A 20,838-nucleotide genomic window follows, 5' to 3' on the forward strand; every position below is an offset into this window, starting at 1 on the left:
GAAAGAGGAAATACAACAGATTTTTCTTTTTGTGTCCCCTTTGCGGCAGCGAAGTCTCACACTTCAGCTGAGCCTTTGACCACAGCCGAGGAAGAGTGTAAAAAGCAGCGCCCCCGCATGGGGTGGAGTGGCCTGAGGGGTTCTGGGTGCTTGTCCCCAGGGCTGCAGAACCATCCCCCCCCCCCTTGGCCCCCTAGTTGAGGCTCACCACCCAGGTGTTGCTTCTAGAAGACCAGGCAGGGCCTGTCTATGGAGGGAGGAAGGGCTTTTGGCGTTTGTATTTGGAAATTTCACTACCTTCCTCGCCTGCTTTGCCATACCTGGACAAGAAAAAATCAAATCTAAACAACTTTTTTCTTTCTTTCTTTCTTTCTCTCTCTCTCTCTCTCTCTCTCTTTCTTTCTTTCTCTTTCGTCCTTCCTTCCTTCCTTTCTTTTCTTTCTTTCTTTTTTTTTTTTTTTTTGAGAAGTGGGAGTCCATTTTTACCCAGAGTTTGGGGTGTTTGGAGGGTCCCGGCTCTTGCTGGTTTTCCCTGGGAGCCCAGCAGGCTGAGTCCTGGGGCTTTGGTTCTTTGCCTCCTTCCTGAACAAATCTTGCTCTAGGGACTCCTTCTCAAAACCCAGGTGCCTTCTGCTCCAGCTGGTTGTTCTGGCTGCTCGTGCCCAGCCCTGAACCTGTCCATAAAGTGATTTTTCCGCTGTCCAGAGGTGTCCGGTGGTGCCCAGCAGGGCTGACGGGCAGAGGACTGCAGCACCACAGAATCACCCCCCTTGGGCCGTCTGGAGGGAGGGCAGACAAACCCAGAGGAGAACAAGGCGGGGGCACAACTGAAGAATTGGAAGGAGGCGGCCAGGTCTGGCTGCAGTCTCAGGGAGATAGGGTGGGGGCTTCCACGATGAAGTGGCCCTTGGCCCCCCCCCCCCGCCATGCTGGACTGGATACCATGCTGATTTGTGCAGGGATAACCAAACCTGGCTCTACCACCCACCTCCGAGACCCCTAGATCATTCACGGATAGGTGCCCCCCATTATCTCCTCCCTGGGCCCAGACAACCAAAGATCACAGCCTCTTCTGCCACCCAACAGCCAAGGCTGAACCCCCACCCAAAGGGCCCCAACCTGAAACATACGTGATTCTGGTTATTTTCAATCTTTTTCTTTGGGGTTTGGGATTTAGAAACCCACAGTGGGATGTAGCTTTCTGCGCATTGATTGACAATAAAGGCAGGCATGAAATATTCACCCAGGGCCACTCTCTCGTACTAAATATTTAACACAACATTAGAGAAGGTTTTTCCCAGACTTCACCAGGCACCGGCTGGGCGGCTGGCGCGCTGCTCAGTACTCGTTTATGACTAATGCGAGTCCCTAGCCGGCGGCACAGCGCAGCCAGCCAGCCCAAGTTGGGACATTGGCTTGCAGCTGGGCTGCCTCACCTTTGGGAAACTTCGGAGACTCTTCCGGGGAGTCTCTCCAAAGATTCCAGGAAAGAAGCCTTGGCATCCAGCTCTGGTCAGGGAGACCAGGAAAATGGACTTCCTCAAACTCTGGTGAACAGCCGGTGGACTCTGTGGGCTGCGTGCTGGGGTAAGACTTTAGGGGGTAGGGTGGAGAAAAGAAGTCCTCCCACCCACCCAGATCCCAGGGAGGAGGCTAGACACCCTTCCTTCTTCCTTCCCCAACCCTAGTGGGAGGGGGGTAGGCTGGCAGCTAAGGAAGAAAAAAAAAATACACTTACCCCCTCCCAGCCACCGCCCCCGCCCATCCCACCGCCCATTCCACCCTAAGCCCTGTCTCCCCTCCTCTGCTCGCTGGCTCCGTGGAACGGAGAGAAGGGGAGTGACCAGAGAAAAACGAATACAAATCTGCAATTGATTTTCATAATGTTTCTGCGGTGTTTGCAAACCAATCGCCTGAACGTCCCCCATCTTACCTAAGAGAGAACCCCTCCTACGTCTGCGAAGTGCTCCGAACTGATATATGACAATATCTACTTTGGATCACGTGCTCGGAGAGAGAGAGACTAAGACGGATAACGCGCGTCATCTCGCCTTCCCAAATTTTACCCCCCTCGCTTCGACTGGGTCCAAAAGCTCCAACCACCAGAGCCGGCGGGAGAGGAGAACGATGTTTAACTCGGTCAACCTGGGCAACTTCTGCTCGCCGTCGCGCAAGGAGAGGGGCGCGGATTTCGGCGAGCGAGGGAGCTGCGCCTCCAACCTCTATCTGCCCAGTTGCACTTACTACATGCCCGAGTTTTCCACCGTCTCCTCCTTCCTGCCCCAGGCCCCTTCGCGCCAGATCTCCTATCCCTATTCGGCCCAAGTGCCCCCGGTGCGGGAGGTCTCCTATGGCCTGGAGCCGTCCGGCAAGTGGCACCCCCGGAATAGCTACTCCTCCTGCTATGCGGCGGCCGACGAGCTTATGCACCGCGAGTGCCTGCCTCCGTCCACCGTCACCGAGATCCTCATGAAAAACGAAGGCTCCTACGGCGGCCACCACCACCCCAGCGCCCCACACGCAGCCCCCGCCGGCTTCTACTCGTCCGTCAACAAGAACAGCGTCCTGCCCCAAGCCTTCGACCGTTTCTTCGACAACGCCTACTGCGGCGGCGGAGGTGGCGGTGGCGGCGGCGGTGGAGGCGACGCGCCCGCCGAGCCCCCCTGCCCGGGCAAGGGTGAGGCCAAGGGGGAACCCGAAGCGCCCCCGGCGGCCTCGGGACTGGCGTCCCGGGCGCATGCGGAGGCCGAGGCCGAGGAGGACAACACCAACCCCAGCTCGTCCGGGTCGGCCCACTCGGAGGCCAAGGAGACCTCGACCAAGGGAGCCGCCCCCAGTAGGTAGCCGCGGCCGGGAACCTGGAGGGCAGCGAGGGGAGGGCGCGCGAGGGAGGGCGCACGGGCAAGGGGAGGCCTGGCGAGCGGGGCCGGCCTCGTGTTTTGGGTCAGTCCGGTTTTATGTGGAGTTTTATAAGCATTCAAATGATTTTTATTATAACCTACAAAGCCCTCTCTCTTCCAACGACTCGACTTTTTACGATGGAGCAGGGGTGGGGAGGGAGGGACAAGGGCGCTTTGGAAAAGCCGGGTGAACCCTCCCTCTCTCATTCTCCCCCGTTATCTCACTTGGTCTGTGAAATTTTTTAAAAGCGCCACCATTGCAGGCGATATTAACTTTGATCGTGAACTTAGGAGGAGCATTTGAGGAAGGATGAGGAACCAGGCTGACTGCGGGGAGGGGGGACCACGGTGGGAGGGAGGGAGGGGAGGGGTGGAGGGGAAGAGAAAGGGGAGGGCGAGGAAGAGGCCCGGAGGAGCCCAGGAGGGAGAGAGGTGGGGGGGGGAGGGTGGCGGGGAGGCAGCGGAGCAGATCCTGAGACCCGAGAGAGGCGGCCCAGGTCGCTCCGCTGGTTTTCCAACTATTCTTTACTTTTCTTTCTTTCTTTAAATGTTCAAATTACTAGTTGGCCCCGGAGCCGGCCTAGGGCGCCGACGCCCGAGCGATCCGGGAGTCGGTTGGGCCTGGGGGAACTGGGGACGTTAGTCTGGGGATGCGCTGCAGGCTGGGGTGCTGCGGGTGGGCCTCAGGGGTTCTGGGCGCTCCGCGGCCAGGAAGCCTGGGCAGCGAGGCCTCTCGCCAGTCGGCCCGGGTGGCCCAGGGCCCCAGCCCAGCCCAGCCCAGCCCCTGAACCGGCGCCGGAGCGGCCCGGGCCCGGTGCGTCCCTGGCTTCCTCCCGGCCGATTTCCCACGCCGCTCTCGCCAAGCTCTTGCTTCCTTGCGCCTGTTCCGCCAGCTTCTCTCTGATTTCTGCGGGAAGCCGGGGAGGGAGGCGGGAAGCGGGCCGGCAGGCAGGGGGCACAAAGGGAGAGGAACGCACAGTGCTGTGGCGGGGCCGCCCTCTTGCCCCAGACCTCGCCACTCAGGCCGTCGCCTAAGAGCTGGAAAAGGGCGTGTGTGTGTGTGTGTGTGTGTGTGTGTGTGTGTGTGTGTGTGTGTGTGTCTCGGGGGTCACTCACTGGGCCCGGCCGGCACGCACGCTGCAGGGGGGTCGAGGCCACCCCAGCGCCCACGCCCCGGTCCTGCAGTGCTTGTGTGGTGTGTGTGTGTGTGGTGTGTGTGTGGGAAGGTGTGCACACGCACGCGCGCGCGCGCTTGGGGCGCCCCAGGCCCGGCGGGAGGGCAGCCTGGTGGCGGCGGCCCAGCGGCAGGGGCTAAGGGAGCAGGGCAGCTGAACGCTCCACGGGGCCTGGGTCGCCCGGGTCTCACGTGTCTCTCTCCTCCCTCCCCCTCCTCGCAACTTGCCCCCTCCCCTCCCCTCCAGACGCCCCCCGCACCCGCAAGAAGCGCTGCCCTTATTCGAAATTCCAGATCCGGGAACTGGAGCGGGAGTTTTTCTTCAACGTATATATCAACAAAGAGAAGCGGCTGCAGCTGTCGCGGATGCTGAACCTGACGGACCGACAAGTGAAAATTTGGTTTCAGAACAGAAGGATGAAAGAAAAAAAACTGAGCAGGGACCGGCTGCAGTATTTTTCGGGAAATCCGCTGCTGTAACCGCAGATCCGGCCCTCTGCCCGGGACGGGGAGGTGGGGGTGGGAAAGGGGCCACAAGAGGAGATTATTTTATTTTATTTTTATTTTTTATTTGCTAATTCGTCTTCTTTCCGCGAGGGATGGAATATCGGACGTTGGAGTCCGGGCTGGCCCCCACTGCCCTTTTGTCGGCGCTTCCAAGCGGAGCCGCCTTCGCCTTCGCCGGATTCTCGCTTTTGGGATGGGAGTCCGGCCTGAAAAAGGGTGAGGGGAAAACACCCGACCCACGGCAGACCCCCTTCCTTCCCTACCGTGGACACCGTTGGCGTCGCCGCCGAGGAGGCCGAGACTTTAATTTAAATGGAAAAAAAAAAAAAACGCACCTCGCCAACGACTTCTTGCTACTCGCCCGGTGCGGGTGTGGGCGGGGTAAGGGGCGGGGGTCGTGGGCGACGGAGCCCCACAATCCTGGAACTAAAAAAGCCCCCGTCGCCCCTACCCCTCCGGCCGCTGCCACACCTTGTCTGCGGCCGCCGGGTTCCCCGCCCCTTCCGCACCTGGCCCCACTGCTAGGGGGGCAGCTAAATGTGAGCCTGCCTTGCTGTGAATTTGTGGTTACCTCCGCCCCGGTGTTAGGTGTGCGAAGTCCGAAGTCCGTGTCCTACCTCCTCGTGTGCGCCCTGTCCATCCCAACAGCCCAGTTTTTTTCTCCCTATGCCCGTGGGGGGAGAGAGAGAGAGAGAGAGAGAGAGAGAGAGAGAGAGAGAGAGATATTTTTCGAAATGTCTTCACTAGTGCATTGAGGTTTCCAAACCTTTCGGAGCAGTACCTACTTTGATTTCTAGCTTACTCTATGCCGTTGTTACTGGGATGGGGAAGCTGGAGAGAGAAGAGAGAACTTAGGGCGAGCCTCATTATCGCAGGGCTGGAGGGAAACCTCGATTTTTCTTGTCAATTTTGTAAATACGTTTCGCAAGCCAGAGAAGGTGCGGTAGGAGGACCCGCACGACATTGGAATCCGCTGCCTGCCTGGCTCTCCAGGCACCCGAGCCCCAGGGAGTGTACTGCAGTCCCCTACCCTGCCTTCGTCTAGGAGAGGGAGTGTTGTGATTTTTTTTTTTTTTTTTGGTGGCAAATAAAGATCTTGCAGTCTGTTCAATATTATGATTTTATTGGACCCTTTTATGAACTTCATTCCTTAAAAAATAATAATAATAAAACACCTCCACATTTGCAAGATGGTGGAGGAAGCCTGCAGCAGAGCCCAGCCACCCGGCGCCAGGGCCAGCCGGTCTGGAATAGCTCTCTCCTGGGTCGATCAGGCTGGGCATCCTACTCTCCGGTGGGCAACCTCTCCCCACCTCTCTCCCAAGCTCTTGTTTCTCACATGCAGGAGGCTCAGGCCGGCTGTGTGGAAATACCCAGCCACACTTTCTGTCTAAGTACACCGTTTGTTGTGCAGTTAATTGTAACCATCATCAAATTTAAATTTATAGGAATTTTCTTGGCTCCACCACCCTCCTGCCAGATGTCTTGGTCTGTCATAGTTAAATCTGTAGGGTGGAGGGGTTAAGGCTTTTGCCAATTACTTTTTTCCTCTATGAGAAATTATATTGGAATTTTTATATACAGTTTTGAAAGAAGAAGGGGAGAGGAGGAAGAAAGAGATCCCCTTCCATTCCTCTTCTCAGCCTCTACCCCACCCCAACCCCAGGATGGAAAGGCAGGGTCTGGGCCCCTTCCCCTTTGGGCACAAATGGTCAGACTCCTTCAGAGACAACAACAGGATACCCAGACTGGGCTGCCCTGAAGTTTATGTGGTGTTTATGCCTTGGGGATCTTCCTCTCAGAGAGTCCCAGAAATTTGTTGGGTAGGGGTGGGCTTGGGGTGGAGCATTGAAGAAGGAGGTGGCCAGAGGGGACAGCTGCAGCCACACCCATTTGTGTTCACTGCCCCTGTCTTCCGGTGAAGTTGGCCAGGGGGTCCTTGCAGCACTTCCCCTAGAGGCTCTCTGTCTCATCGCTGTTTCAGGCTCATGATTCAGAAAGACAGTCTGTCCAGCACTTTTCTCCTCTTCCTCCTCTCTGTGCTCTCCAACCTGATATTTGTCAGTACAATTGTGTGAGCTGCAAGACTGTTTTCCTTAGCGCCTGTTGTCGCCTCTGCAGGCAGAGCTCTGAGGCTGTCAGGGAGGGTCTTCAGGCAGGATCTGCCAGAGGTGTGTGTGTGTGTGCACACACACGCGCGTGTGCGAGGCCCACAATGCCCTCCTGTATACGCCCCCTCCCTGTTTTATCTGTTGCTGTGCCTACATAGCGGCACTGTTATTTGCATCCCGGAGTAAATTCGGCCTGCCCCGTGCATGCAAAGAGTGCCTGCCTACCCCCACTCCCTCGGTGCCACCACAGTATGCCAGCCCTGGCAGTGTTTAGGAGGGTGGCAGGAGTGCTAGGATACCGAAGGAGGGCCCCCTGCGTGTGACAAGAGGTGTGAGGGTGAGCGCCCATCCACCGAAGGACTTATTAACCTACCAGCAGCGCATCTTATGAAATAGAATGGCAAGAACTCAACAGAGGATGAACCCGTTTATAAAGCAAAAAAAAAAAAAAAAAAAAAACAGCCTGCACCTAGCTCCTGATTTAGGAAACAAATATGTCCAACTGGGAATTCTCCCTTAACATGCAACGTGCAGCTCTGACAAAAATCCTTGGCTTAAGCAGAGGCCGGGAAGAGAGGAAAAACAAAGCTTGTGACCCAGGCCCTGAGAGCTGCCAGTCCGTCTCTGGTGGCTTTCCAGAAAGGGAAGGGAGAAGGAAGGGTCTCTGACTACCCCACAAACCAACCCACCCTTGGACTCTGGGGATGTTCAACCTCCCCCCCTCTTGCCACTCAGGGGCACTCTGCCTCTTAGGGTAATCCCCTCCAGCCACAGAGCTTCCCGGGGAACAAAAGATTCTCGTCTAGACGCCGCCATAAAGGGCCCTCCGCGCCTCTAAACCCAGTTTCATTTCGTCCTTAACGACCCAGTCTGGCCTGTGTTAGACAACGCTTCCGCCCTAAATAGTAAACAAACCTTCTCCCCCCCACACCACCCAGTGCATGGTCTTACCTCTCCCCACACCCCCCATCCAGGCCCCTACCCCATCACCCGCTTACCCCATATTTCCCTCTTTTCCTCCAGTCTCTCTCAGTTCCCAGCTCCCCAGCCCCTGCCTCCCCCTCCCCAGTAAATAAACCCTAGGCCGAGTTCAAAGTTTCCCAGAGCTAAGGAGGAATGTTGGTTGTAAAAATCCAAGTTTATAGCGCACGTGGGAGTTTACAAGCGTATTAAGTGGTGTGGGCTGAAAGAGTACCCCGCGCCCCTCCCCCTCCAAGTATGAGTTTTGGGGGTGCAGGGGGGATACCAAGGGCATTTAGAGTGAGAAATGGGTTGGGGTGGCCTTGAATTTGGGGTTTCTTTGTCACTCAGACCTTGAGGTTGCCGGGCATTGTGCATGCAGAGGAGTCCTGGAGGAAACTTGCAGCCCCTTGCTAGAGAGCCCATGGGTTCCAGATGTTCCCAGGAAAGGGTAGGGGGTGGTTCTGGTTTTGGGCACAGTGGGGTTGGAGTTGGGGGAAGGATAGACCCATTTTCTGAAAGACAGAATTGGGGCGAAGTGGAGCCAGACCTCCACTGCTGTGGGTGATCCTACCTGCACTGGATTTCCTGAGTGGACTTGGGGCACAGAAGGCTTTTCCTACCAGGGTAAAGGGAAACTTTGAACTTCAAGGGAGTCAAGGGCACCACCCCTTCCCTCTCCACGCCCCTCTCTGGAATCGGAGGGGGAATGTTCGCTGAAGGGGGCAGCCCCTGAGGTTTCCTGGTGCCCCCAGGGCTGGCTCCTGCCATTTGCTCACCCTCCCCTCCTAGCCCGCCAGAACCTTGAGCACGCACGCGACTGCGCTCTTTATTATTCATATAAACCTCTGCAAAAGGTAACACCCGGGAAGTTTTTATAACTTTGTTTGGCATAAAAGTTTTACAAGATTCCCCCTCCCTTTCTTTTTTTTTTTTAACTTAAAAGTTTTGGTCATAGCAGAGGATGAGGTAGATCTTTGGGAAGGAGAGGAGAGAGGAGGTCTGGGGCCCCAGCCAGGGGGAATTGAGGGGTGGGGGTGGGGATAGGTGGCGACCGGCGGCGGGATGGTGGGGCGGGACGGGCCGGGTAGTGGGGGAAAGAATGTCCGGAGCTGCCTTTCTTTGCTTGAAGGCAAAATGGCTTGCAGGTCGGGGTTAATCCTTCCTGAGGCCTACCTAGAACCTGGCTGATTTAGGCAAGCCAGCATAGACCCCAGCCTTGGAGAAACTCCTGGCCTCTTTGCTTCTGAGATTATACCTTCTAAGGGCCCCAAAGTTGGTATAACCTTGCCTGGAGAGGATTCGCTTCATACCCATTTGTTTTCCTTGCTGGCTCCTGTTCTTTGTCTCTCATTCTCTCATTCTCTCTCTCTCTCTCTCTCTCTCTCTCTCTCTCTCTCTCTCTCTCTCAGATACACACACACTCCCCCCCTATAAGCCAGACCAAAAACCCATAACCTTGACTCAGACTGCCCGATGTGGAGGGTCCCCGCACATGCTGCCTATCGGGTCCACAGCGGCTCTCTCTGAAGCAAGAATCCAAACAGCCACGAAACCTCTACCCGGAGGACACAGCCGCAAACCGGGACTGAGAACAAAGGTGCCCACCGGAGGGGTGGGGATGGTGAGAGAGGCTGACCCCTCCTCAAACTACCCCTCACGCCAGCCCACTCGCTGGTTTTCTCTGCCTATAGTCTCAGAGGCACCAGTTGGGCACAACTTGGGGTCATTTAAATGTTGAATTCTAGACACAAAGAGGGGGTTTCTTCTCCTTAAATGCGAGCCTGTAGAATCAGGCTCCCCAGGGTGTGTGTGTATGTGTGTGTGTGTTTGTGGATGGGAAGAAAGAGAGAGAGAGAAAGAAAGAGAGAGAGAGAGAGCCTGGCACTTCAGGGAGCCAACAGTACCGGTGACGCCGCCGTGGTCCCAGAATCGGCTTTCCTTTCTCTCTAATGGCGACTGCTGAGGCCTGACTCCTGGCTGCCGCTGCCAGCCACCCCACTACACTTCGCCTTGTGAATTGCGAGCTAAGACTGAAGGCAGGAGAAGGTCAACTCCAAGCCCGAGCCATCGTTGCGGGGGCTGGCTGGCTGGCTGGCCAGCCAGGGAGGCCTGTGGCTGAGCCTGCCGCCGTCCCCCTCACCTAGCCCAGCACAACAGAGAAAGATAAGAAAGGCTGGCAGAAGAAGGGCAGGCTGGAGGAGGAGGGAAAAGAGCAAAGGGATAAATCCTGTAGCTGAGAGAAGAAAAAGAGGATGTGGGGAGTAAGAAACAAAACAAATTACAAAGAAGGAACAAATGGATTACAGGAGGGAAGGAACCCCAGAGAGCTGGAAGAAAGTAAATACAGAGAAAAAGAGGACTATGAAACAGGAAGAGAAAGAAGAAGGAAGGGAGGTGAGGGGGGGAATAAAGAAACGCGGTGGAAAACACTGAGCTTGGAAAAGGCATTTAGTCCACGGAGGAAAAAAATTTTTTTTCTGGAACAAACTAACCGAATCACAAACCCGACACTGCCTGAAAACCTGACTTCCTAGGACAACTTCGATGCAAATCATTAAAGTGGGGAACAGGGCCTTTTCCCCAAGTCCTCCTCCCACCCAAAGCCGCTCTCACGCCCGTGTCCACGTTGCAGTATGGTTTCGATTTGGGGATGCAAGGTGAAAGAACTGGTCCGCTTTGGAGCTGTTGAAACCTGCGGATTTAGAATTCAGGGACCTCGGGGCAAAACACTTGGGGGTAAAAGTGAATATTTGTGGCTTTGTACACACAATTGTGTGCAAGCCAGACACGCGTAACAGATGCTGAGGCTGAGGCCCACAGCATGTGGGTGGTGCAAGCAAACCCCAGATATGAGAGCCGGTCCACCGGCCCGGCTGCCGATGCCGAAGAGGCCCCCGTTAAGCCGCCTCGGCCTCTGCCTCCTTCCCCTACCTGTTTGAAAAACAACTTTTTTTTTTCTCCTCCTGAACATTCCACTGTTTCACTGGCATTTCCCTTCACCAGCCAACGAAGAAAAGGAAAAAAGCAAACATTTTCCTCAAGTATGGGTTAGAGAGCAATTTTTCTGGGCAGAACAGCCCACCATCAGCAATGTGATTTGTCCATTCCAGTCTGCTGGACATTTCAAGGTGTACACTTTATCTTTTTTTTTTTTTAATCTGGATTTTACTATTTGCCCCACAAAGGGAAAGACTCTCTGCCCTTGTCACTTCATCTGTGGAATTTCTCAGGTGACTTGCACAACTTCTTTGGGGAGAACTCACAGCATTTTCGCTGGACACAAGATATTCCCAGAAAGTTGGAGAAATGACTTAGTAAGAGTTTGTTCTTTGGGGGGGCGGGGGGGACTGGGGGGAGAGCCGCTTAGTTTTCTTTAAATCCCCAAATCCAGTCGCCAAGGGCAGAGGCTGAAAGGTCCTGGCCCTGGTGAGCGCCTGGCAGCGGCAGCTGGGCTGGGTGGCCACAGTGGCCCCGGTTGCCTTTGAACGCCAGGCCTGGACAATAGGACGGAAGCTGTCTTTGCTCGTGGCCGAGCCCAAGGGGGCAGGGCTGGGACCCAGACCTGACTGGGCGTCCCTGGGTCAGCTTCCCTCCTGACCTGCCTCCCCACTCCCCAGTTTCCTTCTTTCGGCTGCCACTGAGGCAGAACCACCTAGTCTGCAGCAACCCAGCAAGTTAGTCTCCGTCCCAGTTTCTCTGTCCCCTGACAGCGCAGCATTTTCCTTTATCTCGCGGTAATTAGAGGCAAACATTTGTCCCAACGGGGGTCCCACTTAAGCTGATGAATTTGATTTCTTTTTTCATTAATGGGCCGTGTTTATCATACTTCTAATTATTTCAACTTTAAACACTACTCCTTCTTGTGAGGCACTGAGAGCCGAGGATGGGGGGGGGCGGGATCCCTCTCACTCACAAAGGCAAGGACTCCATCCCCTCCCCTGGCTGCAATGAGGGGGTGGTGGGCTCTGCTTCTCCATCTCACTGGTTTCCCAGACTCCTCCTTGGGACCCTTGGAGAGCTTTCATCAGCCGGCACCCCCAACCACCCCTCCAGACTGGGTTCCGACTGGCTCCCCAATAGGCTCTTTCCTTACAGCCAGCCTGGGTAGGGCCTGGGGCGGGGGGAGCTACCTCTGCTTCTGCCACCCAGAGAAAAACCAACAGACACCGAGGTGGCCCAGCGGCACCTGGCTGTGGGGAAGTGGTTCCAGGCTACTCTCTCTTGGGGTGGAGGGTGGGGGTAAGGGCAGGAGACCCGAGCCTGCAGACTCCAGGGACTGGCGAACCAGACAAGAAAATAAAGGCCGATGTGAAAGGGGGAGGGCACCCTCTCGAGCCATATAATTCTCAATTGCTTTGGTCTTTAATTTCATCGTCCCATAAATGAGGAAATATCAGTTCCCATACTAAATTTTTATCCCCAGCTGATAAATATGACGGGAAATTTTCGTTGGGTCCTCGTAAAAGGGAACTGTTTCGATCAAACTGGTGAGGAAGACTTATGCAGATAATACAAACAGAGTGGCCATAAAGTCTCAGCCGCTTCCCGCGGGATGGGTGGTGGGCCAAATGGCTCCCAGGACTGACTGCGAGGGCCCTGGGGGCTGTCCCAGGTCCGCTGCCAGCCAGGCCTAACAGCCTAACCTTGCCCTGGATAAGCCCCCCACGCCTAGGCCACCGCGACCCCTGCAAAGCAAAACACAAAACCGTTTCAGATCTCCGCTCCGCCGTCCTGCAAGCCAGTCCCCGCGCGCCACGCTCGCTTCCAGTTTTCCGGGAAGTGGGGCCTGGGAACCCCTGCGCCTTCTCTCTCCACCCCTGGACCCGGGAATTCGGAGAATTTTTCTGCACGGGTTCTCTCGGAGCTGCCGCCGGCTTGGGCCTCCCCAGAAGCGCTCCTCCTCTTCCTCCTCCTCGCGGCCAGGGCTTAGGGCAGGAGGGCACTGGGGGTCCCTTCCCCGCCAGGCCCTTGCCCTTTACACAGTAGAACCCCCCCAGAGGCGCTGACGAGGGGAAAACCTGGGGGGGCGCACGGGAGGGCAGGGAGACACATTATTCAGCAGATTCCGTTTCCTGAGGAAGGGGGTGCACAGTTGAGTTCGCTTGGGGAGAAAGACAACGCGGAAAAATGAAAAGAATCATTGGAGGCGTGTGTTTGTGTGTTTTCCCTCGTTTCTTCTCTTTCTAAAAAACCACCACCACCAAAACGGACTGGTTTCTCTTTTTCTAAAAATACAGCCAACCACTCCAGCTCCAGAGGAGCCTTCTCTGGGTGTCCCTGATGCGGTCGCGTCTTGTGGCCCGTCTTCCCGCGTCATACGCGGCTCCCCGACAGGCGCCGAGGACCCCGCGGGCTCCTTCTTTTTCTCCAAGATTTTTTTTTTTTTTAAAGTGTGTGTGTGTGGTGTATGTGGGGGGCAAGGTCAAGCGAAACGCCAGAGCCGCCGCCGGGGGGTCGGGGAGCAAAAGCCGCCGAACCGGCTCTCCAAGGCCAAAGCCTTCCCGGGCCCCTAAGATGGTGACCACCCAGCCAGGCGCAGGCCGCAGCACCCAGGCCTGGGAGCGTGCGCGCCCGGCCTCCTCCTCCCGCGACTCCCGCAGCAGCCCCGCAGTGACCGTGACCCCCTCCCTGCCCCACCTCAGACGCCGCCACGTCCGCGCCGCCACCGCCGCGGTTCCCCTCGGAGAACCTGCCCCTCCGCCAAGCTCCAGACGCGCGGCGGCCCCCCGTGCGCTCACAGGCTCCAGGGCCAACCAAACCCAGGGAACCGGAGAGAGAGGCAGGGGGGGAACAGAAACTTTGGTCCTGTTGGAGATTCCTCAACTTTTCCCTCCATTCTTCTTGCTGGCCGGAGTGCACACAGTCCCCTCTTTCCTCCCCCACACCTACCCAGACCTCATCTCTCTCCTACCCTCGCGCCCCCCTCAGGGAAGAAGCGGGTGGAGGTGGGTGCGGGAGTTAGGGGTGGAAGATGCGGGTGGAAAAGTAGGGAAGCAGAGGGGAAAAGAGATGGGGACTGAAGTACCTGAATCGTGTGTGTATGGTGTGTGTGTGTGTGTGTCTTGACCTTTTAATTTGAATTTGACTGTTTGGAGCCCCGGGTTGCCTCGCTTTCTCTCCCGCATTTCCCCCCTCTCTGTCCCCCTCTACCCTGCACTTCCAAGCTAGTTCCCGGGTAAACAAACCCCACTCTCCCCACCTCCAGAACCCCCGTCCCCCCTCCAGCCGCCCCCCACTCCCACCGCCCCAGCGGCCCCGGGGGCGCTTCCTTTGTTCGCGGGGAAGGGCTTGGGTGCCCCTACCGCGAGACAGCTGCTAGGTGGCGCTGTTACTCCACGGTGCGCGCTCCGCCTGCCGACAACTTGACCCCGCTGACGTCACGGCCGTCTGAATCATCAAGGCCATTTTCAAATCCCATTGGTCTAGCCGTCACATGGTGAGGACCGAATGCGCGGATAATTATGGGGCTGATATTTCCCCCCCCACACCCCTTCCCCTTCTCTTTTCCTCCCGCCCCTCCGGCCGCCACCCCCCCTCCCGGATGGGGGAGGAAAAAAAAAAAAGATGTCAGCTCCTCCGCTGTAGTATTGCTCCTTAAAAACCCCTCTCTCTGAAAATGACATGCCCTCGCAATGTAACTCCGAACTCGTACGCGGAGCCCTTGGCTGCGCCCGGCGGAGGAGAGCGCTATAGCCGGAGCGCAGGCATGTATATGCAAGCTGGGAGTGACTTCAACTGCGGGGTGATGAGGGGCTGCGGGCTCGCGCCCTCTCTCTCCAAGAGGGACGAGGGCGGCAGTCCCAACCTGGCCCTCAACACCTACCCGTCCTACCTCTCGCAGCTGGACTCCTGGGGCGACCCCAAAGCCGCCTACCGCCTGGAGCAACCTGTTGGCAGGCCGCTGTCCTCCTGCTCCTACCCACCTAGTGTCAAGGAAGAGAATGTCTGCTGCATGTACAGCGCCGAGAAGCGGGCCAAAAGTGGCCCCGAGGCAACCCTTTACTCCCATCCCCTGCCGGAGTCCTGCCTCGGGGAGCACGAGGTGCCCGTGCCCAGCTACTACCGCGCCAGCCCCAGCTACTCGGCGCTGGACAAGACGCCCCACTGCGCCGCGGCCGGCGACTTCGAAGCCCCCTTCGAGCAGCAGCGGCCCGGCCTCAACCCGCGCGCCGAACATCTGGAGTCGCCTCAGCTCGGGGCCAAAGTGAGTTTCCCTGAGACCCCCAAGTCCGACAGCCAGACCCCCAGCCCCAGCGAGATCAAGACGGAGCACAGTCTAGCGGGCCTTAAGGGCAGCCCCTCGGAGAGTGAGAAGGAGCGGGCCAAGACCGCCGACTCCAGCCCCGACACCTCGGATAATGAAGCGAAAGGTAAGGCCGCCTGGGCCGCGAGGGCCCGGCCAGGGTGCTGGGGCACTTGGGCTTGTGGCCCCAGGTAGGGGGAGGGGACGGAGAGCCAGGGGTGCAAGGTTGGCTCCCCACCCCCTCACACACACACACACACACACACACACACACACACACACACACACCCCTCAAGAAGGCCCCGGGGGGCGGTTGGTCTCTGGAATGCGTCCCCCCTGCTTGCATGCGGCTCCCCTGGCTGCATGGGCGCGCCAGGCTGGTGGCAGGTCATTGAGCTGCGGGAAGGTGAGCTGCGGCGTGGAGGTGCGGATCATCCTCCGGGGTCTGGGGTGCCGAAGTGGGGGCGGTGCGCACCGCGCGGGTTAAACCTGCGGGGCGCCAGGGTGCTGCCCTGGATGGTGGAGGCTCCTGGGTGCGTGCGCGTTTGTTTGCATTTGCTTTCTCAAGGCTGTTTTTCCCCAGGACGTGGCTGGGGGGAGTTGATGTGTGCCCCCCGCCCCAAACCCCTGCCCTCGGCTCAGGTCAGGGGCTTTCCAAAAGAAAGAAAGGGAAAAAAATGTCTTAAAATGGCGATCTGGAGTCACGCATTAGGGAAGGCTTAGGAGAGATGAGAGGTTTCTTTTTCTTGCGTGTTCCCAGCTGAAAAATTGTTTCCTGCGAAACGCGATTTGTTGTTTGTGGGTTTGGTGTGCGCGCGCGCGGTTTGGGCTCTTGCGGTTTTTGGCTCGGCCCGGGGGGCCTTGGGCCTTGGGCTGGGGCCGGAAGAGGTGGAGGTGAAGGGCTGCCGGCCACATCCCTCCCACCTCCAGATGCCTGGCTAGGAGATGGCGTTGAAACAGGACATTTGTTGTGCTTTCGTCTCCGCTGTGCGTTTTTTTCCCTCTAGTCAAAAAGCACGTTTCCTCCCACCCCCACCCGCGTTGGTTTCCGAAAGCTGCCTCCAAGTGAGTGTTGGGAAACATTTCTGTGTGCGTGGCAAGCGGTGCTCTCCTGAAAGGGAGTGTGGCTGTGCTTGGAGTTCATTGTGGTTTTGGTTGGAGAGAAAAAGCCTGGCCAGAGTTCAAGCTCAGGGTTCAAGATACGTGTCTTGCTGGAAGATCCTGGCTGGGGTGGGGCATGGGGGGGTGCGCTTGAAGACCTTTTCTCTGACACCTGGAGAGAGATGGGACGGGGGCGGAGCGCGGGAGGGAAGCTCAGGGAAAGGACCTCTTCCGGAAAAGTTGATGCAAAACGCCTCTGGAAAGGCCCAAGGAGGCGCGCTGCAGGCTCCACACCCTTCCCCAGGGCCGGGTTGCGGTTAGAGACGTGGATAGTGGAGCTAGCTGGGGCGGACTGGCCCCAGTGGAGCTTTGTATGCGGACTGCTACCTACGCGTTCACCTGCAGCAACCTACACGCAGCCCTTGCTCACTAGTTCCTGGCACACACTCAGGCACGCTGTTTACACTGGTATCCACCAGGGCAGAGCCTTACTCTTATGGGGGCTGCTGTGCCCAGATGGCCTGCAGAGATCTGGCTGAGAAGCTAGCTGAGCGTGGGTGCGTGAGTGAAGGCTGTGGGAAGGACTGGAGGGGTGCCCTCTTGCAAGAAGCCTTCCTGGCCCCGTGGCACATGTGCAGTGTGGGGAGGGGGGTAGTGTTACCCATCTCCACAAACCCTGAGCTTGGTTGGGGTACAGATGTAAGGTGTAAAATGCTGCATGCTTCTCCTGCCCACATCGAAATCAAGGTGACCAGGTGTACCTCCTAACTGGAACTACACCCATCTTGGAGGTTTCCCTTTCTCTCCTGCTGTTCCCCCAACAATCTAAGTCCTCCCTCCCCAACCAAGCCCCAGAAGCCCACCCATCCCCTGTGTTCTCCTTGTACCCACCTCCATCCCCATCTTGGCATCTCAGGTCAAAGACAGCATTGACGAAACTTACCCAATTGTAATTTCTCTCCCTACCCTACAAAAAAAAATGTTTTTTCCCCAAAAACTAACAAAGAAAACACAGAAGACAGAAGTAGAGGTGGAAACAGTAAGGCAATGTGGCAATAACCTGCAGGTGCAGGACCAAGAGAATTATTGAGAACAGAATATTCAGATTTGGCAAAGTACAATCTCCTGAGGCTTGTAGGACCCTCCCCTTTTCCCCCCTGGCATTCCCTTGGTTGATGTGCCTGCCCAACCCCCAGTCCAGTAAGACCCCAAAAACCTGCCAGCCACCTTCATTTGATACTGAGAAAGCGCACAGAGCTATTGTGCAGAACCCTTCGCTGAGGATTCTGCTTGGGTCTCCCTAAATCAGATGACCCCAGGTCCCCCTTTTCCTGCTGCTGCAGGAACAAAGTTGGTCCATCACAGTGAGGGTGTGTGCCAGGGGAGAGGAAATGCAGGTAATCCTCTCACACTAGCTCCCCCCTCCCCCCGCACACACGTGCAGAGGGAGCTTTTTTCGTATTGGTGTGAGAATCTGCAGGTAACATCCGTGTGGGTGTGCTGGGGGCATCCCGTCAGCACAGCCTGGGCGGGAGGCTCCTAGGAGGTGGCATCCCCTCCGGCGCCATCTCCCTTGACCTCCTTCCCCTGGCCAGGGAAGTTGTCTGAGGACTCCATAGTCTGCCCCCAGAGCCGTTGCCCCTGACCTCTGCCTGGGGCGCTGGCTGCCCTGCCTCAGGGACTTGCCCCTGGGAGAGCTGTCTGCGGAGATGACTAGAAAAAGGGCGGTGGGCCAGTTGAAGAGGCACAGTCACCCTGGGGCATCTCAGGTGGGGGCAGCACCTGGGGACTCGCTGCAGGCACAGCTGGATGGCCGCTGGCAGCGCCAAGGCCAGGACAGAGTCCTTCACCAAGTAGTCAGAGCTCCCTGGGGATTGCTGGGGGAGGGGAAGTCTGCATTCAGGTCTGGGGCCTGGAAAGTGCTTTTCAGCCTTGGTTACATTTTCTGCCCCCAAAAGAGCTGGAATGGAACAGTACTGAAGGAGGGTTTCTTGAGATGTGGGGCAGCCAGTAGGATTAGCAACTAAGAGAAAGGAAGAGAAAGAACAAGAACATTCAGAGAAATTAGGGTGCCCTGGAGTCATTTACACTTAATAAATGCTTTGGAGAGAACGGCCTCCATCACCCCTTTTCCCTGGTTAGTCTAGACCCCAGAGAAATCCTTAAGAGCCCCCCCCCAAGTCAAGAGGACCCCCAGTGGCCAGCTAGGCCCGCGGCTTGGCAATGGCTGGCTTAGCCACCCCACAGCAGGCTGGCCAAGGCTGCAGCCTGCAGGCTGCCCGGGGGTTCCCTCTTGAAGGAATACTTATGCAAATAATGTTATTTTTAACAGAGGAGATAAAGGCAGAAAACACCACAGGAAATTGGCTGACAGCAAAGAGCGGAAGGAAGAAGAGGTGCCCCTATACTAAACACCAGACGCTGGAATTGGAGAAAGAATTTCTGTTCAATATGTATTTGACGCGAGAGCGCCGCCTGGAGATTAGCAAGACCATTAACCTTACAGACAGACAAGTCAAAATCTGGTTTCAAAATCGCAGAATGAAACTCAAGAAAATGAACCGAGAGAATCGGATCCGGGAACTGACCTCCAATTTTAATTTCACCTGAACGCGAGGGGGGGCCTCCCCTCCCCTCCTTTTCCCCGCCCCCCTCCCTTTGTGCCTGGTGATATTTTCCCCCCTCTCTGAGTATAAATGCAACGCGTCTGCAAAAAAAAAAAAAAAAAAAAAAAAAGGCAAAGACTCGACTCTCCTCCAAGGGACCTAAGACTTGTGCTGTGACGATGCCTCTACCTAAAGCATGGGCATTGGGGTGCTGGGGTGTGTGATGTGGGGTGCGCCCTTGGTCGATGGGGGTGGGAGTGTGGCTGGTGTGTGTGTCAACCCCTCACTCTCCCACGCACTCGCCCTTAGCATTCTGTTCTCCATGCAAACTTAAGACTGAATCCACCCGATGGTAGGGAAAAAGAAAGGAAAACGCTCAATCAGAAAGGGTCTGTAATCTGGCAGAACAAGTCAGGATCGCTCCTTCTTGCTGTGTCTCCTCCTTAGGATAATAGAGAATCATTTGGAGAAAGTTCCACTAGTGTTCCTGTGTTTGTCGTAGCTCCCTGTGCCTCCCCAGCCTCCTCGTGTCTAGCCCTCCCAGTTGCTCTGAGAATCTGCTTGAGGTCTTGTATTCGTACTGCTTTTTGCTTTCCTCCCATCCCTCCCAGAACACCCCCCCCCCAGCTCCCATTCACTAACATCTCAGTAATTCCATCCAGAGGAACAACAACAAAAAAAGATAAAACCTAGAATATAGCCAAGCAAAGGCAGAATGCCTTTCCCCCAACCCCAAACCCCTGTCCAAAATTACCCTGTTCCTGTCTGGGAGTTGTGTTATTTAAAGATATTCTGTATGTTGTATCTTTTGCATGTAGCTTCCTTAATGGAGAAAAAAATACTAATAAATTTCCAGAATCGTACTCCTCAAATGGGTGGCTTTTTTGTTTTTAGTGCTTTTTTTTTTTTTAGCGACACCCCCTCCTCCCCCCCAAGCCAGGCGTGTGGATGTGTGTGTTTTGTGCTTGAGTCATCTCCTCGAGCCTTTCTAGAATGTCTCTTGGCGGGTTTAATGTAAGTGAGAGACCATAACGTTGATTTAAATATTATCCAGGTGACCACAATAAGTCAAGGTCATAAAACAGTAATGTCAGGACGGTCTTGGTGCGCGCGAGAGGTGGGTTTTATGATCTGCAAATATAATGTGGTGCTGCAGTAAAAGATGCGTTTAAAGGTGACTGGAGGAGGGAAAGGAGGCAGAGAGCAAACTGCAATCTTGAAGAGCAGACGGATCTGATTGCCTGGGGTGCTGAGCCGGCGCACCCCACTGCTGCCGGGGGGCACCCCAAGAGGCCCCCCCCCACCATCCAAGGAGAGGAATAAACTTAACCGCTGGAGGGGCACGAGGAGCTCAGCGCCGCCCCCCCACCCCACCCCTCGACAGCAGCGAACAGAAGCTCCGGCAGCAGCAGGAGGAGGCAGCGACAAGGTAAGAGGAGCGGTTTCTTGTTCTTCTCTCAGCGGCCGAGTGGGGACTAGCGGCGTCCCCAGGTGTCTGGCGAGCTGCGGGCAGAGCCTGGAGGAAGGTGTTGCAGGCAGTGGTGCTCACGAAGAGCTCAGGCGTGCCTGGTGGCCGCTGGCAACTGAGGGCAGCGGCCGGGAGCCCCCCCCACACACACACCCATCCCCGGCCCATGGCCATGGGATTTGGCGGTTAAAGGTGATGGGGGGGAACGAATTGGTGGCTTTTGGCTTCTTTATCTCTGCGGGAGATTTAGGGTCGCCTTGAGGTCGGCACACCGGTGTTGTTAGGTGTCGCTCTGTCTGGTTGTCTGTTGGGAGAGGAAGGTGTGTGGGGGGGGCGGTGGATGGGAGGCGCTGGAGAGGGTTGCGAAGCTTAGGTTTTGCTGCCTTAGGCTGGTTTGGGTGTGTGAGCCAGATGCATGCTCTTGGTTCTTCTCTTGTACTCCCTTGGCTTGGGGGCTCTGCCAGGCTAAGTGGCAGCCGCTCCAGAGTGAGCACTGGCGCTGTGGCGCAGCTATTCAGGTTCCCCCAGGAAGCCCAAACCGAGCTTGGAGAGGGATGGTGTCAGACCAGGTCCTGGAGGAGTGTGTGAAAGAAGCCAGAGGAACCAGGCTGGGGACCCAGCTAGAGAGAAAGGCTTCCCCCCAGGGCCATAGCTCCACTGCAGGGCTGGAGGGGAGGGGGAGGTAAAGCGGCTGGCAGTCCCCAAGTCGCCCGGACCAGAAAGTGATGCAGCAGCCAGACCACCCCCCCCAAGCACACACCCACA

At 56.6% G+C, this 20,838-nt stretch overlaps 2 protein-coding genes across 2 annotated transcripts; both read left to right on the plus strand.

Annotated features, from left to right (window-relative positions):
* Positions 1 to 2,127: 2,127 nt before the first annotated feature.
* Positions 2,128 to 4,554, plus strand: HOXC11 (homeobox C11). Its single transcript, XM_040989256.1, has 2 exons — positions 2,128 to 2,836; positions 4,322 to 4,554. The coding sequence occupies exons 1-2, from the start codon at positions 2,128 to 2,130 to the stop codon at positions 4,552 to 4,554; spliced, it is 942 nt and encodes a 313-aa protein (XP_040845190.1).
* A 9,594-nt stretch (positions 4,555 to 14,148) lies between these two features.
* Positions 14,149 to 19,465, plus strand: HOXC10 (homeobox C10). Its single transcript, XM_040989270.1, has 2 exons — positions 14,149 to 15,025; positions 18,332 to 19,465. Exons 1-2 carry the CDS (start codon positions 14,272 to 14,274, stop codon positions 18,607 to 18,609), a joined length of 1,032 nt encoding a protein of 343 aa, XP_040845204.1. The 5' UTR covers positions 14,149 to 14,271; the 3' UTR covers positions 18,610 to 19,465.
* Positions 19,466 to 20,838: the final 1,373 nt, after the last annotated feature.

Source organism: Ochotona curzoniae, unplaced genomic scaffold, assembly GCF_017591425.1.
Source record: "Ochotona curzoniae isolate NIBS_2020 unplaced genomic scaffold, NIBS_Ocur_1.0 contig_1014, whole genome shotgun sequence".
Taxonomy (NCBI): domain Eukaryota; kingdom Metazoa; phylum Chordata; class Mammalia; order Lagomorpha; family Ochotonidae; genus Ochotona; species Ochotona curzoniae.

Bases quoted from the DNA above. Each gene is read 5' to 3' on its own strand.
- HOXC11 (XM_040989256.1), top strand. From the start codon at position 2,128: ATGTTTAACTCGGTCAACCTGGGCAACTTCTGCTCGCCGTCGCGCAAG. The intron at 2,837-4,321 runs GTAGGTAGCCGC...CCTCCCCTCCAG, and splicing joins GACCAAGGGAGCCGCCCCCA to ACGCCCCCCGCACCCGCAAG.
- HOXC10 (XM_040989270.1), top strand. From the start codon at position 14,272: ATGACATGCCCTCGCAATGTAACTCCGAACTCGTACGCGGAGCCCTTG. The intron at 15,026-18,331 runs GTAAGGCCGCCT...TATTTTTAACAG, and splicing joins CTCGGATAATGAAGCGAAAG to AGGAGATAAAGGCAGAAAAC.